The sequence below is a fragment of the Pristiophorus japonicus genome, chromosome 14 (genome assembly GCF_044704955.1).
Source record: "Pristiophorus japonicus isolate sPriJap1 chromosome 14, sPriJap1.hap1, whole genome shotgun sequence".
In the NCBI taxonomy this organism is placed as follows: domain Eukaryota; kingdom Metazoa; phylum Chordata; class Chondrichthyes; family Pristiophoridae; genus Pristiophorus; species Pristiophorus japonicus.
Window position 1 is genome coordinate 57,413,341 of NC_091990.1, and position 13,721 is coordinate 57,427,061.

Consider the following 13,721-nt stretch of genomic DNA (forward strand, 5'->3'; position numbering starts at 1 on the left):
TCTTATTATTGAGGGAGTGCAGCGAAGGTTCACCAGACTGATTCCTGGGATGGCTGGACTGACATATGAGGAGAGACTGGATCGACTGGGCCTTTGTTCACTCGAGTTTAGAAGCATGAGAGGGGATCTCATAGAAACATATAAAATTCCGACGAGACTGGACAGGTTAGATGCAGGAAGAATATTCCCGATGTTGGGGAAGGCCAGAACCAGGGAACACAGTCTAAGAATAAGGGGTAAGTCCATTTAGGACTGAGATGAGGAGAAACTTCTTCAATCAGAGAGTTGTTAACCTGTGGAATTCCCTACCGCAGAGAGTTGTTGATGCCAGTTCATTGGATATATTCAAGAGGGAGTTAGATATGGCCATTACGGCTAAATGGATCAAGGGATATGGAGAGAAAGCAGGAAAGGGGTACTTAGGTGAATCATCTTATTGAATGGTGGTGCAGGCTCGAAGGGCCGAATGGCCTATTCCTGCATCTATTTTCTATGTTTCTATGTCAGGCTAACTGGCCTGTTTTCTCTCTCCATCCTTTCTTGAACAGCGGAGTTATGTTTGCTATTTTCCAATCCACAGGGACTGTTTGAGAATCTAGGGAATTCTAGAACATCAAAACCAATGCATCCAGTACCTCTTGTAAAGGCTCTTACAATCTGTTTTTATATTTCTTGCTGGTTTACTCTCATATTCTACTTTCTCCCTCTTCATCAATTTCTTGGTCATCCTTTGCTGATTTTTAAAACCCTCTCAATCTTCCAGCTTCCTGCTCTTTTTGGTAACATTGTAAGCATCTTCTTTCAATCCTTACCTTCTCTAGTTCGCCATGGTTGTACCACTTTTCCAGTGGCTTTTCTATTCCTCAAGGGAATGTATACTCATTGAGAATTATGTATTATTTCTTTAAATGTTTGCCATTGCTAATCTACAGTCATATCTTTTAATCTACTTTCCCAATCTACCTCAGCTAATTCGCCCCTCAAATCTCTGTAATTGGTTTTGTTTAAATTTAAGACCCTAGCTTCAGACTCAAGCACATCACTCTCAAACTTAACATAAAATTCTATCATATTATGATCACTCTTCCCCAAAGGATCCTTTACTATAAGATTACTAATTAATCCTGTCTCATTACACAATACAAGATTTAAAATAGCCTGTTCTCTAGTTAATTCCTCAACATATTGCTCTAGAAAACTGTCCCAAATGTATTCCATTAACTTGTCCTCCCAGCTCCTTTTGCCAATTTGATTTGGCCAGTCTACATGAAAATTAAAGTCCCCCAGGTTTATTGTTGGACATAGTGAGGAGAATGTGTTACATTCTCCTCACTATGTCCAACAATATGATTATTGATAGAGGGCCGATAAACTGCTCCCACCAGTGATTTCTGCTTTCTGACCAACTGCGTCTCCCCTACCTTCCTCGATGTGGCCTACCGAGCTCCATTGATGCTAATGAATTTTGTGCTTTGCTCTTCTCCACTGCGCCCCCTGGTGGAAATCTGCCACGCCTTAGACCCCTCACATGTCCTGCTCTTGCACCAGGAGGCGTTAGCCTAGTGAGGACACAGTGCCCTATCTCAGCCCATGCTGCGTGAGAGAAGGTGTCAGAGGGAGGCTCATCACTCTACGTCGACAGTGGAGGAGAAGGGAGCGTTGAGGTACAGCTGTGGTTTGTTTTATTCGTTCATGGGATATGCGCGTCGCTGGCAAGGCCAGCATTTATTGCCCATCCCTAATTACCCTTGAGAAGGTGGTGGTAAGCCGCCTTCTTGAACCGCTGCACTCCATGTGGTGAAGGTACTCCCACAGTGCTGACCATAAAATGTCCAATGAACATCTTGCACAACATCCCATCTCCACAACACTGACTGTGCCTCATTGAAATAATAGTGGGCAACTTAAAAAATATAAAAATCCTGTCTAAACACTTAAAGAAATAAAACATGAAAGTTGTTTTTAATTGGCCTATGTGTACTGCCATAGTGACATGCAGTATTCTGAACATTACTTGGGATGTGGGCCACACTGGCAAGACCGCATTTGTTGCCTATTCCTAGTTGCCCTGAGGGCATCAAGTGTCGATCGCACAGTGACCCCGGAAGGCCAGACTGGGCAGTGTTACGAGATCTCTTTCATGAGGAACATTAGTGAAGCAGTTGGGTTCTTCCAACAAGATGGGCAACCTTAATGGTCTTTTTTTCTGCTACCAGCCACAAATGATTAGATCTGTTGAATTCAATTTCAGAATCTGCTTTGGTGGAACTTTGTATCAGTTGCCATAGTGACTATGCTCATGGTTACCTTCTTTCTCTCCGATCGTTCATGCTCTTCTTTCTGGAAGTGCCTTTCTCGTTCCAATCGTTGTTTCTCTGCCTCCTCACGAGATCGAGCCTCCACCTCTTCTCTCTGTGAGAAGGATCAAAGATTCCACTTGTGTTATTTCCACTGAAAGAAATTGCTTCAATTTCCCCCGGCCCTCTTTTAATTCCTCACAATTGCAGCCTAACTCCCTCATCACCCCACCCGGCCTTATGCCCCAGTCCATGTGTGTACCATCTACAAGATGCACTGCAGCCAATCGCCGGCAGCACCTCCCAAACCCGCGACCTCTAACACCTAGAAGGACAAGGGCAGCAGGCGCATGGGAACACCACCACCTCCACGTTCCCCTCCAAGTCACACACCATCCTAACTTGGAAATATATCGCCGTTCCTTCATCGTCGCTGGGTCAAAATCCTGGAACTCCCTCCCTAACAGCACTGTGGGAGTACCTTCACCACACGGACTGCAGCGGTTCAAGAAGGTGGCTCACCACCACCTTCTCAAGGGCAATTAGGGATGGGCAATAAATGCTGGTCATGTCAGCTACGCTAACATCCCATACATTAATTAAAATAAAAAGTGGCTAAATGGAGATGGGAGCAGCCAAAGCAAGCAGTTAATTGCTTTTTAAAGGACTGCTTGTGAGGCAGGAGAAGCAGGAATGCTACGCCCGGCCCCTCAAGCAAATTCTCTGCTGCGATTGGCCAGCCACTCCCACCCATTGCCAACACGCATCCTGCTCCACCACCTCGCCCAGTCTCTCCCGCCCCCCGCCGCCCACCTCTCGATTGCTGACAACGGCCGCATCAACACTTGATCTACCCTGGTCTCCCCTTCCTCTTGACCACCAATCCGATACCCGCCACCTACCACCGAAGCGCGATCTTTCCCGGTTGTTGGGACCACCCCCCGCCCCTCGATCTTTCCCGGTTGCTGGGACCACCCCCCGCCCCTCGATCTTTCCCGGTTGCTGGGACCCACCGCCAACGATCCCAGCCTGTGGCCTCCTACTGCAGCTTTTCCAGGCATGGAACAGAGTTAAAAAAATTAGAATGAGGTCCTCCCGTTAAATTCAGCAGGGCCTCCGTGTTCCCCGGTTCCACCCGCCGCCCCCCCCCCCCACCACCCTTCCCTCGCAACACGCTGCCCTGCTCCCTCCTCATAGATATCGGGGCCATTGGGTGACGACTGAGCTTGGCTCGGACCACTGACTAACCAGATTCAACACTCATTTTATGGATTCACACGAGAATGGCCAATTGAGCGAGGTTCTAAAAGCAGTCAGTGCCTACTGAATGTGTACCCCATCAGTCAGTCCTTCAGGAGAGAAGGGGAGACAATGAGGGCGACCATAGCAAAGGAAATTGATAAAAAATTAAATGTAGGTCATTGTGTTGTGGCTATAAGCTTGGGAAACCTGAGCCATTGGGGAGCAGGCTTGCTTCACCTCAATGATCCATCTTCCCAGTGCAGTCATGTTCCTGAGGCAATCCCTCATTTGGGCCTCAGTCAGGACTTTCTGCTGTGCCACAAACAAAACGAACTCTGACTTTGAATTCTCTGCCTGGCATTAACAGCACCATATCACCCGGCGATTATGGGATGTACAGGGGTGAAGGATGGGCAGCCCCCTGGAAGGTTTTACCCCGAGTCCATCTCACTCCTCCCAACCTGTTTTTGCAGGCGCTCCATTTCTTCACGCTCTGCTTCGGCCTCTCTCCGCTGGGTCTCCTCTTCCTCCAGCCGCAGTTCTTCTTCCTTTTGCCGGCTTTCCTCCTCTATGCGTTGAGCCTCGGCTAAGCGCTGGGCTTTCTCTTCAGCCTTCCTGCGGGCCATTTCCTCTTTCATCAGCCTTAATGAAACACAGAGCAAAGAGTTCATGTTCTTGAGCTGAGGTGAAGGGATGACCTTCTGGTTTCCCAGGACTATATTCAGCAGTACTCGCTAGAAGGGCACGAGCAACCAACACAAGGTCACAGCAACCTGGTCCACTAATGGCCCCGGGAAACATAGAAACATAGAAAATAGGTGCAGGAGTAGGCCATTCGGCCCTTCGAGCCTGCACCACCATTCAATAAGATCATGGCTGATCATTCCTTCAGTACCTCTTTCCTGCTTTCTCTACATATCCCTTGATCCCTTCAGCTATAAGGGCCATATCTAACTCCCTCTTGAATATATCCAATGAACTGGCATCAACAACTCTCTGCGGCAGGGAATTCCACAGGTTAACAACTCTCTGAGTGAAGAAGTTTCTCCTCATCTCAGTCCTAAATGGCTTACCCCTTATCCTTAGACTGTGTCCAGTGGTTCTGGACTTCCCCAACATCGGGAACATTCTACCTGCGTCGAACCTGTCCCATCCTGTCAAGAATCTTGTATGTTTCTATGAGATCCCCTCTCATCCTTCTGAACTTCAATGTATAAAGGTCCAGTTGATCCAATCTCTCCTCATATATCAGTCCAGCCATCCCGGGAATCAGTGTGGTGAACTTTCGCTGCACTCCCTCAATAGCAAGAACGTCCTTCCTCAGATTAGGAGACCAAAACTGAACACAATATTCAGTTGAGGCCTCACCAAGGGCCTGTACAACTGCAGTAAGACCTCCCTGCTCCTATACTCAAATCCCCTAGCTATAAAGGCCAACATACCGTTTGCCTTCTTCACCGCCTGCTGTACCTGTATGCCAACTTTCAATGACTGATGAACCATGACACCCAGGTCTCGTTGCACCTCCCCTTTTCCTAATCTGCTGCCATTCAGATAATATTCTGTCCTCGCGTTTTTGCCCCCAAAGTGGATAACCTCACATTTATCCACATTATATTGCATCTGCCATGAATTTGCCCACTCACTTACTCTGCAGCCTCTTAGCGTCCCCCTCACAGCTCACACCACCACCCAGTTTAGTGTCATCTGCAAACTTGGAGATATTACTCTCAATTCCTTCATCTAAATCATTGATGTATATTGTAAAGAGCTGGGATCCCAGCACTGAGCCCTGCGGCACTCCACTAGTCACTGCCTGCCATTCTGAAAAGGATCCGTTTATCCGGACTCTCTGCTTCCTGTCTGCCAACCAGTTCTCTATCCACGTCAGTATATCACCCCCAATACCATGTGCTTTGATTTTACATACCAATCTCTTGTGTGGGACCTTGTCAAAAGCCTTTTGAAAGTCCAAATACACCACATCCACTGGTTCTCCCTTGTAAACTCTATAGTTACATCCTCAAAAAATTCCAGAAGATTCGTCAAGCATGATTTCCCCTTCATAAATCCATGCTAACTTGGACCAATCCTATCACTGCTTTCCAAATGCGTCGCTATTTCATCCTTAATAATTGATTCCAACATTTTCCCCACTATTGATGTCAGGCTAACCGGTCTATAATTACCCACTTTCTCTCTCCCTCCCTTTTTAAAAAGTGGTGTTACATTAACTACCCTCCAGTCCATAGGAACTGACCCAAAGTTAATAGACTGTTGGAAAATGCTCACCAATGCATCCACTATTTCTCGGGCCACTTCCTTAAGTACTCTGGGATGCAGACTATCAGGCCCCGGGGATTTATCGGCCTTCAAACCCATCAATTTCCCTTACACAATTTCCCACCTAATCAGGATTCCTTCAGTTCCTCCTTCTCACTAGACCCTCGGTCCCCTAGTACTTCCGGAAGGTTATTTGTGAAGACAGAACCAAAGTATTTATTCAATTGGTCTGCCATTTCATTGTTCCCCATTATAAATTCACCTGAATCCGACTGCAAGGGACCTACGTTTGTCTTCACTAATCTTTTTCTTCTCACATATCTATGGAAGCTTTTGCAGTCAGTTTTTATGTTCCCGGCAAGCTTCTTCTCGTACTCTATTTTCCCCCTCTTAATTAAACCCTTTGTCCTCCTCTGCTGAATTCTAAATTTCTCCCAGTCCTCAGGTTTGCTGCTTTTTCTGGCCAATTTCTATGCCTCTTCCTTGGATTTAACACTATCCTTAATTTCACTTGTTAGTCATGGTTGAGCCACCTTCCCTGTTTTATTTTTATTCCAGACAGGGATGTACAATTGCTGAAGTTCATCCATGTGATCTTTAAATGTTTGCCATTGCCTATCCTTTGAAGGTATGAGGCATGAATTGGCTAAGATAGATTGGCTAATGATACTTAAGGGGTTGACTGTGGATGGGCAATGGCAGACATTTAGAGAACGCATGGATGAATTACAACAATTGTACATTCCTGTCTGGCGTAAAAATAAAAAAGGGAAGGTGGCTCAACCGTGGCTATCTAGGGAAATCAGGGATAGTATTAAAGCCAAGGAAGTGGCATACAAATTGGCCAGAAATAGCAGCGAAACTGGGGACTGGGAGAAATTTAGAACTCAGCAGAGGAGGACAAAGGGTTTGATTAGGGTAGGGAAAATGGAGTACGAGAAGAAGCTTGCAGGGAACATTAAGGCGGATTGCAAAAGTTTCTATAGATATGTAAAGAGAAAGAGGTTAGTAAAGACAAACGTAGGTCCCCTGCAGTCAGAATCAGGGGAAGTCATAACGGGGAACAAAGAAATGGCAGACCAATTGAACAAGTACTTTGGTTCAGTATTCACTAAGGAGGACACAAACAACCTTCCGGATATAAAAGTGGTCAGAGGGTCTATTAAGGAGGAGGAACTGAGGGAAATCTTTATTAGTCGGGAAATTGTGTTGGGGAAATTGATGGGATTGAAGGCCGATAAATCCCCAGGGCCTGATGGACTGCATCCCAGAGTACTTAAGGAGGTGGCCTTGGAAATAGCGGATGCATTGACAGTCATTTTCCAACATTCCATTGACTCTGGATCAGTTCCTATCGAGTGGAGGGTAGCCAATGTAACCCCACTTTTTAAAAAAGGAGGGAGAGAGAAAGCAGGGAATTATAGACCGGTCAGCCTGACCTCAGTAGTGGGTAAAATGATGGAATCAATTATTAAGGATGTCATAGCAGCGCATTTGGAAAATGGTGACATGATAGGTCCAAGTCAGCATAGATTTGTAAAAGGGAGATCATGCTTGACAAATCTTCTGGAATTTTTTGAGGATGTTTCCAATAAAGTGGACAAAGGAGTACCAGTTGATGTGGTATATTTGGACTTTCAGAAGGCTTTCGACAAGGTCCCACACAGGAGATTAATGTGCAAAGTTAAAGCACATGGGATTGGGGGTAGTGTGCTGACGTGGATTGAGAACTGGTTGTCAGACAGGAAGCAAAGAGTAGGAGTAAATGGGTACTTTTCGGAATGGCAGGCAGTGACTAGTGGGGTACCGCAGGGTTCTGTGCTGGGGCCCCAGCTGTTTACATTATACATTAATGATTTAGACGAAGGGATTAAATGTAGTATCTCCAAATTTGCGGATGACACTAAGTTGGGTGGCAGTGTGAGCTGCGAGGAGGATGCTATGAGGCTACAGAGTGACTTAGATAGGTTAGGTGAGTGGGCAAATGCGTGGCAGATGAAGTATAATGTGGATAAATGTGAGGTTATCCACTTTGGTGGTAAAAACAGAGAGACAGACTATTATCTGAATGGTGACAGATTAGGAAAAGGGAAGGTGCAACGAGACCTGGGTGTCATGGTACATCAGTCATTGAAGGTTGGCATGCAGGTACAGCAGGCGGTTAAGAAAGCAAATGGCATGTTGGCCTTCATAGCGAGGGGATTTGAGTACAGGGGCAGGGAGGTGTTGCTACAGTTGTACAGGGCCTTGGTGAGGCCACACCTGGAGTATTGTGTACAGTTTTGGTCTCCTAACTTGAGGAAGGACATACTTGCTGTTGAGGGAGTGCAGCGAAGATTCACTAGACTGATTCCCGGGATGGTGGGACTGACCTATCAAGAAAGACTGAATCAACTGGGCTTGTATTCACTGGAGTTCAGAAGAGTGAGAGGGGACCTCATAGAAACGTTTAAAATTCTGACGGGTTTGGACAGGTTGGATGCAGGAAGAATGTTCCCAATGTTGGGGAAGTCCAGAACCAGGGGTCACAGTCTAAGGATAAGGGGTAAGCCATTTAGGACCGAGATAAGGAGAAACTTCTTCACCCAGAGAGTGGTGAACCTGTGGAATTCTCTACCACGGGAAGTAGTTGAGGCCAATTCACTAAATATATTCAAAAGGGAGTTAGATGAAGTCCTTACTACTCGGGGGATCAAGGGGTATGGCGTGAAAGCAGGAAGTGGGTACTGAAGTTTCATGTTCAGCCATGAACTCGTTGAATGGCGGTGCAGGCTAGAAGGGCTGAATGGCCTGCTCCTGCACCTATTTTCTATGTTTCTATGTTTCTATCCACCGTCAACTCTTTAAGTATCATTTGCCAGTCTATTCTAGCCAATTCACGCCTCAAACCATCGAAGTTACCTTTCCTTAAGTTCAGGACCCTAGTTTCTGAATTAACTGTGTCGCTCTCCATCTTAATAAAGAATTCTACCATGTTATGGTCACTCTTCCCCAAAGGGTCTCGCACAACAAGATTGCTAATTAGTCCTTTCTCATTACACATCACCCAGTCTAGGATGGCCAGCTCCCTAGTTGGTTCCTCAACATATTGGTCGAGGAAACCTCTAGGAAATCCTCCTCCACCGCATTGTTACCAATTTGGTTAGTCCAATCTATATGTAGATTAAAGTCACCCATGATAACTGCTGTACCTTTACTGTATGCATCCCTAATTTCTTGTTTCATGCTGTCCCCAACCTTACTACTACTGTTTGGTGGTCTGTACACAATTCCCACTAATGTTTACTGCCCCTTGGTATTCCGTAGCTCCACCCATACCAATTCCACATTATCCAAGCTAATGTCCTTTCTTACTATTGCATTAATTTCCTCTTTAACCAGCAATGCCACCCTGCCTCCTTTTCCTTTCTGTCTATCCTTGCTAAACGTTTAAAATTCTGATGGGTTTAGACAGGTTAGATGCAGGAAGAATGTTCCCAATGTTGGGGAAGTCCAGAACCAGGGGTCACAGTCTAAGGATAAGGGGTAAGCCATTTAGGACCGAGATGAAGAGAAACTTCTTCACCCAGAGAGTGGTGAACCTGTGGAATTCTCTACCACAGAAAGTTGTTGAGGCCAATTCACTACATATATTCAAAAATGAGTTGGATGTAGTCCTTACTACTAGGGGGATCAAGGGGTATGGCGAGAAACCAGGAATGGGGTACTGAAGTTGCATGTTCAGCCATGAACTCATTGAATGGCGGTGCAGGCTCGAAGGTCCAAATGGCCTACTTCTGCACCTATTTTCTATGTTTCTATGTTTACCCCTGGATGTTGAGTTCCCAGCCTTGGTCACCCTGGAGCCACATCTCCGTGATGCCAATTACATCATACCCATTAACTGTTATCTGCGCAGTTAATTCGTCCACCTTATTCCGAATACTCCTTGCGTTGAGACACAGAGCCTTTAGGCTTGACTTTCTAACACACTTTGCCCCTTTAGAATTTTGCTGTAATGTGGCCCTTTTTGCTTATAGACAAGCTCTGTCTCCACACTCCAACCCGACTATGGGCTGCTCTGTGCTGTGGGTTTAGGATTTAGGGTGCAATCTCACCAAACTAGTTTTGCTTGACAACCTCAGCCAACAGAGAGGGGACCTTCATCCCATCAGTCTAGGCCAAGGTCCCAAGATGATGGGACACCATGTTTATCCTCAGACTCGGTGTGAAGGGGCAGAGTGTTTATTAACTACCCCCAAACCCAGAGTGTGAAGAGGCAATGTGACACCCCACTTACCCCCAAACCCAGTGTTACAGGATCGTGTGTTCACCCACTAATCCCACACCCAGTGTTACAGGATCGTGTGTTGACCCACTAACCCCCACACCCAGTGTTACAGGATCATGTGCTAACCCACTAACCCCCACACCCAGTGTTACAGGATCGTGTGTTTACCCACTAATCCCCACACCCAGTGTTACAGGATCGTGTGTTTACCCACTAACCCCCACACCCAGTGTTACAGGATTGTGTGTTCACCCACTAACCCCCACACCCAGTGTTACAGGATCATGTGTTAACCCACTAACCCCCACACCCAGTGTTACAGGATTATGTGTTAACCCACTAACCCCCACATCCAGTGTTACAGGATCGTGTGTTGACCCACTAACCCCCACCCCCAGTGTTACAGGATCATGTGTTAATCCACTAACCCCCACACCCAGTGTTACAGGATTATGTGTTAACCCACTAACCCCCACACCCAGTGTTACAGGATCGTGTGTTGACCCACTAACCCCCACACCCAGTGTTACAGGATTGTGTGTTCACCCACTAACCCCCACACCCAGTGTTACAGGATCATGTGTTAACCCACTAACCCCCACACCCAGTGTTACAGGATTATGTGTTAACCCACTAACCCCCACACCCAGTGTTACAGGATCGTGTGTTGACCCACTAACCCCCACCCCCAGTGTTACAGGATCATGTGTTAATCCACTAACCCCCACACCCAGTGTTACAGGATTATGTGTTAACCCACTAACCCCCACACCCAGTGTTACAGGATCGTGTGTTGACCCACTAACCCCCACACCCAGTGTTACAGGATCATGTGTTAACCCACTAACCCCCACACCCAGTGTTACAGGATCGTGTGTTGACCCACTAATCCCCACACCCAGTGTTACAGGATCGTGTGTTTACCCACTAACCCCCACACCCAGTATTACAGGATTGTGTGTTGACCCACTAACCCCCACACCCAGTGTTACAGGATCATGTGTTAACCCACTAACCCCCACACCCAGTGTTATAGGATCGTGTGTTGACCCACTAACCCCCACACCCAGTGTTACAGGATCGTGTGTTAACCAACTAACCCCCACACCCAGTGTTACAGGATCGTGAGTTGACCCACTAACCCCCACACCCAGTGTTACAGGATCGTGTGTTAACCCACTAACCCCCACACCCAGTGTTACAGGATCGTGTGTTTACCCACTAACCCCCACACCCAGAGTGTTACAGGATCGTGTGTTAACCCACTAATCCCCACACCCAGAGTGTTACAGGATCGTGTGTTAACCCACTAATCCCCACACCCAGAGTGTTACAGGATCGTGTGTTAACCCACTAATCCCCAGAGTGTTACAAGAAATTTAGCTGTAATGTGGCCCTTTTTGCTTATAGACAAGCTCTGTCTCCACACTCCAACCCAACTATGGGCTGCTCTGTGCTGTGGGTTTAGGATTTAGGGTGCAATCTCCCTAAACTATTTTTGCTTGACACCCTCAGCCAACAGAGAGGGGACCTTCATCCTATCAGTCTAGGCCAAGGTCCCAAGATGATGGGACACCATGTTTATCCTCAGACTCAGTGTGAAGGGGCAGAGTGTTTATTAACTGCCCCCAAACCCAGAGTGTGAAGAGGCAATGTGACACCCCACTTACCCCCAAACCCAGTGTTACAGGATCGTGTGTTGACCCACTAACCCCCACACCCAGTGTTACAGGATCGTGTGTTGACCCACTAATCCCCACACCCAGTGTTACAGGATCATGTGTTTACCCACTAACCCCCACACCCAATGTTACAGGATCATGTGTTAACCCACTAATCCCCACACCCAGAGTGTTACAGGATCGTGTGTTAACCCACTATTCCCCACACCCAGAGTGTTACAGGATTGTGTGTTAACCCACTAATTCCCAGAGTGTTACAGGGTCATGTGTTAACCCACTAACCCCCACACCCAGTGTTACAGGATAGTGTGTTAACCCACTAAGTCCCAGAGTGTGACAGGATCGTGTGTTAACCCACTAACTCCCAGAGTGTTACAGGATCGTGTGTTAACCCACTAATCCCCACACCCAGAGTGTTACAGGATCGTGTGTTAACCCACTAATCCCCAGAGTGTTACAAGAAATTTTGCTGTAATGTGGCCCTTTTTGCTTATAGACAAGCTCTGTCTCCACACTCCAACCCGACTATGGGCTGCTCTGTGCTGTGGGTTTAGGATTTAGGGTGAAATCTCACCAAACTAGTTTTGCTTGACAACCTCAGCCAACAGAGAGGGGACCTTCATCCCATCAGTCTAGGCCAAGGTCCCAAGATGATGGGACACCATGTTTATCCTCAGACTCGGTGTGAAGGGGCAGAGTGTTTATTAACTACCCCCAAACCCAGAGCGTGAAGAGGCAATGTGACACCCCACTTACCCCCAAACCCAGTGTTACAGGATCGTGTGTTCACCCACTAATCCCACACCCAGTGTTACAGGATCGTGTGTTGACCCACTAACCCCCACACCCAGTGTTACAGGATCATGTGCTAACCCACTAACCCCCACACCCAGTGTTACAGGATCGTGTGTTTACCCACTAATCCCCACACCCAGTGTTACAGGATCGTGTGTTTACCCACTAACCCCCACACCCAGTGTTACAGGATTGTGTGTTCACCCACTAACCCCCACACCCAGTGTTACAGGATCATGTGTTAACCCACTAACCCCCACACCCAGTGTTACAGGATTATGTGTTAACCCACTAACCCCCACATCCAGTGTTACAGGATCGTGTGTTGACCCACTAACCCCCACCCCCAGTGTTACAGGATCATGTGTTAATCCACTAACCCCCACACCCAGTGTTACAGGATTATGTGTTAACCCACTAACCCCCACACCCAGTGTTACAGGATCGTGTGTTGACCCACTAACCCCCACACCCAGTGTTACAGGATTGTGTGTTCACCCACTAACCCCCACACCCAGTGTTACAGGATCATGTGTTAACCCACTAACGCCCACACCCAGTGTTACAGGATTATGTGTTAACCCACTAACCCCCACACCCAGTGTTACAGGATAGTGTGTTGACCCACTAACCCCCACCCCCAGTGTTACAGGATCATGTGTTAATCCACTAACCCCCACACCCAGTGTTACAGGATTATGTGTTAACCCACTAACCCCCACACCCAGTGTTACAGGATCGTGTGTTGACCCACTAACCCCCACACCCAGTGTTACAGGATCATGTGTTAACCCACTAACCCCCACACCCAGTGTTACAGGATCGTGTGTTGACCCACTAATCCCCACACCCAGTGTTACAGGATCGTGTGTTTACCCACTAACCCCCACACCCAGTATTACAGGATTGTGTGTTGACCCACTAACCCCCACACCCAGTGTTACAGGATCATGTGTTAACCCACTAACCCCCACACCCAGTGTTATAGGATCGTGTGTTGACCCACTAACCCCCACACCCAGTGTTACAGGATCGTGTGTTAACCCACTAACCCCCACACCCAGTGTTACAGGATCGTGAGTTGACCCACTAACCCCCACACCCAGTGTTACAGGATCGTGTGTTAACCCACTAATCCCCACACCCAGAGTG

The 13,721-nt window shown here is 47.2% G+C and overlaps 1 protein-coding gene across 3 annotated transcripts in view; it reads right to left on the minus strand.

Moving 5' to 3' along the window:
• map7d1a (MAP7 domain containing 1a) overlaps positions 1-13,721 on the minus strand; it is a 202,510-nt gene that overhangs the window by 32,113 nt on the left and 156,676 nt on the right. For all 3 annotated transcript variants that reach the window (XM_070899240.1, XM_070899239.1, XM_070899241.1), the window contains 2 exons: positions 4,001-4,181; positions 2,308-2,412 (listed from right to left, as the gene is read on the minus strand). In XM_070899240.1, the coding sequence (XP_070755341.1) occupies positions 2,308-2,412; positions 4,001-4,181 (286 nt within the window). The remainder of the gene's footprint in view (positions 1-2,307; positions 2,413-4,000; positions 4,182-13,721) is intronic.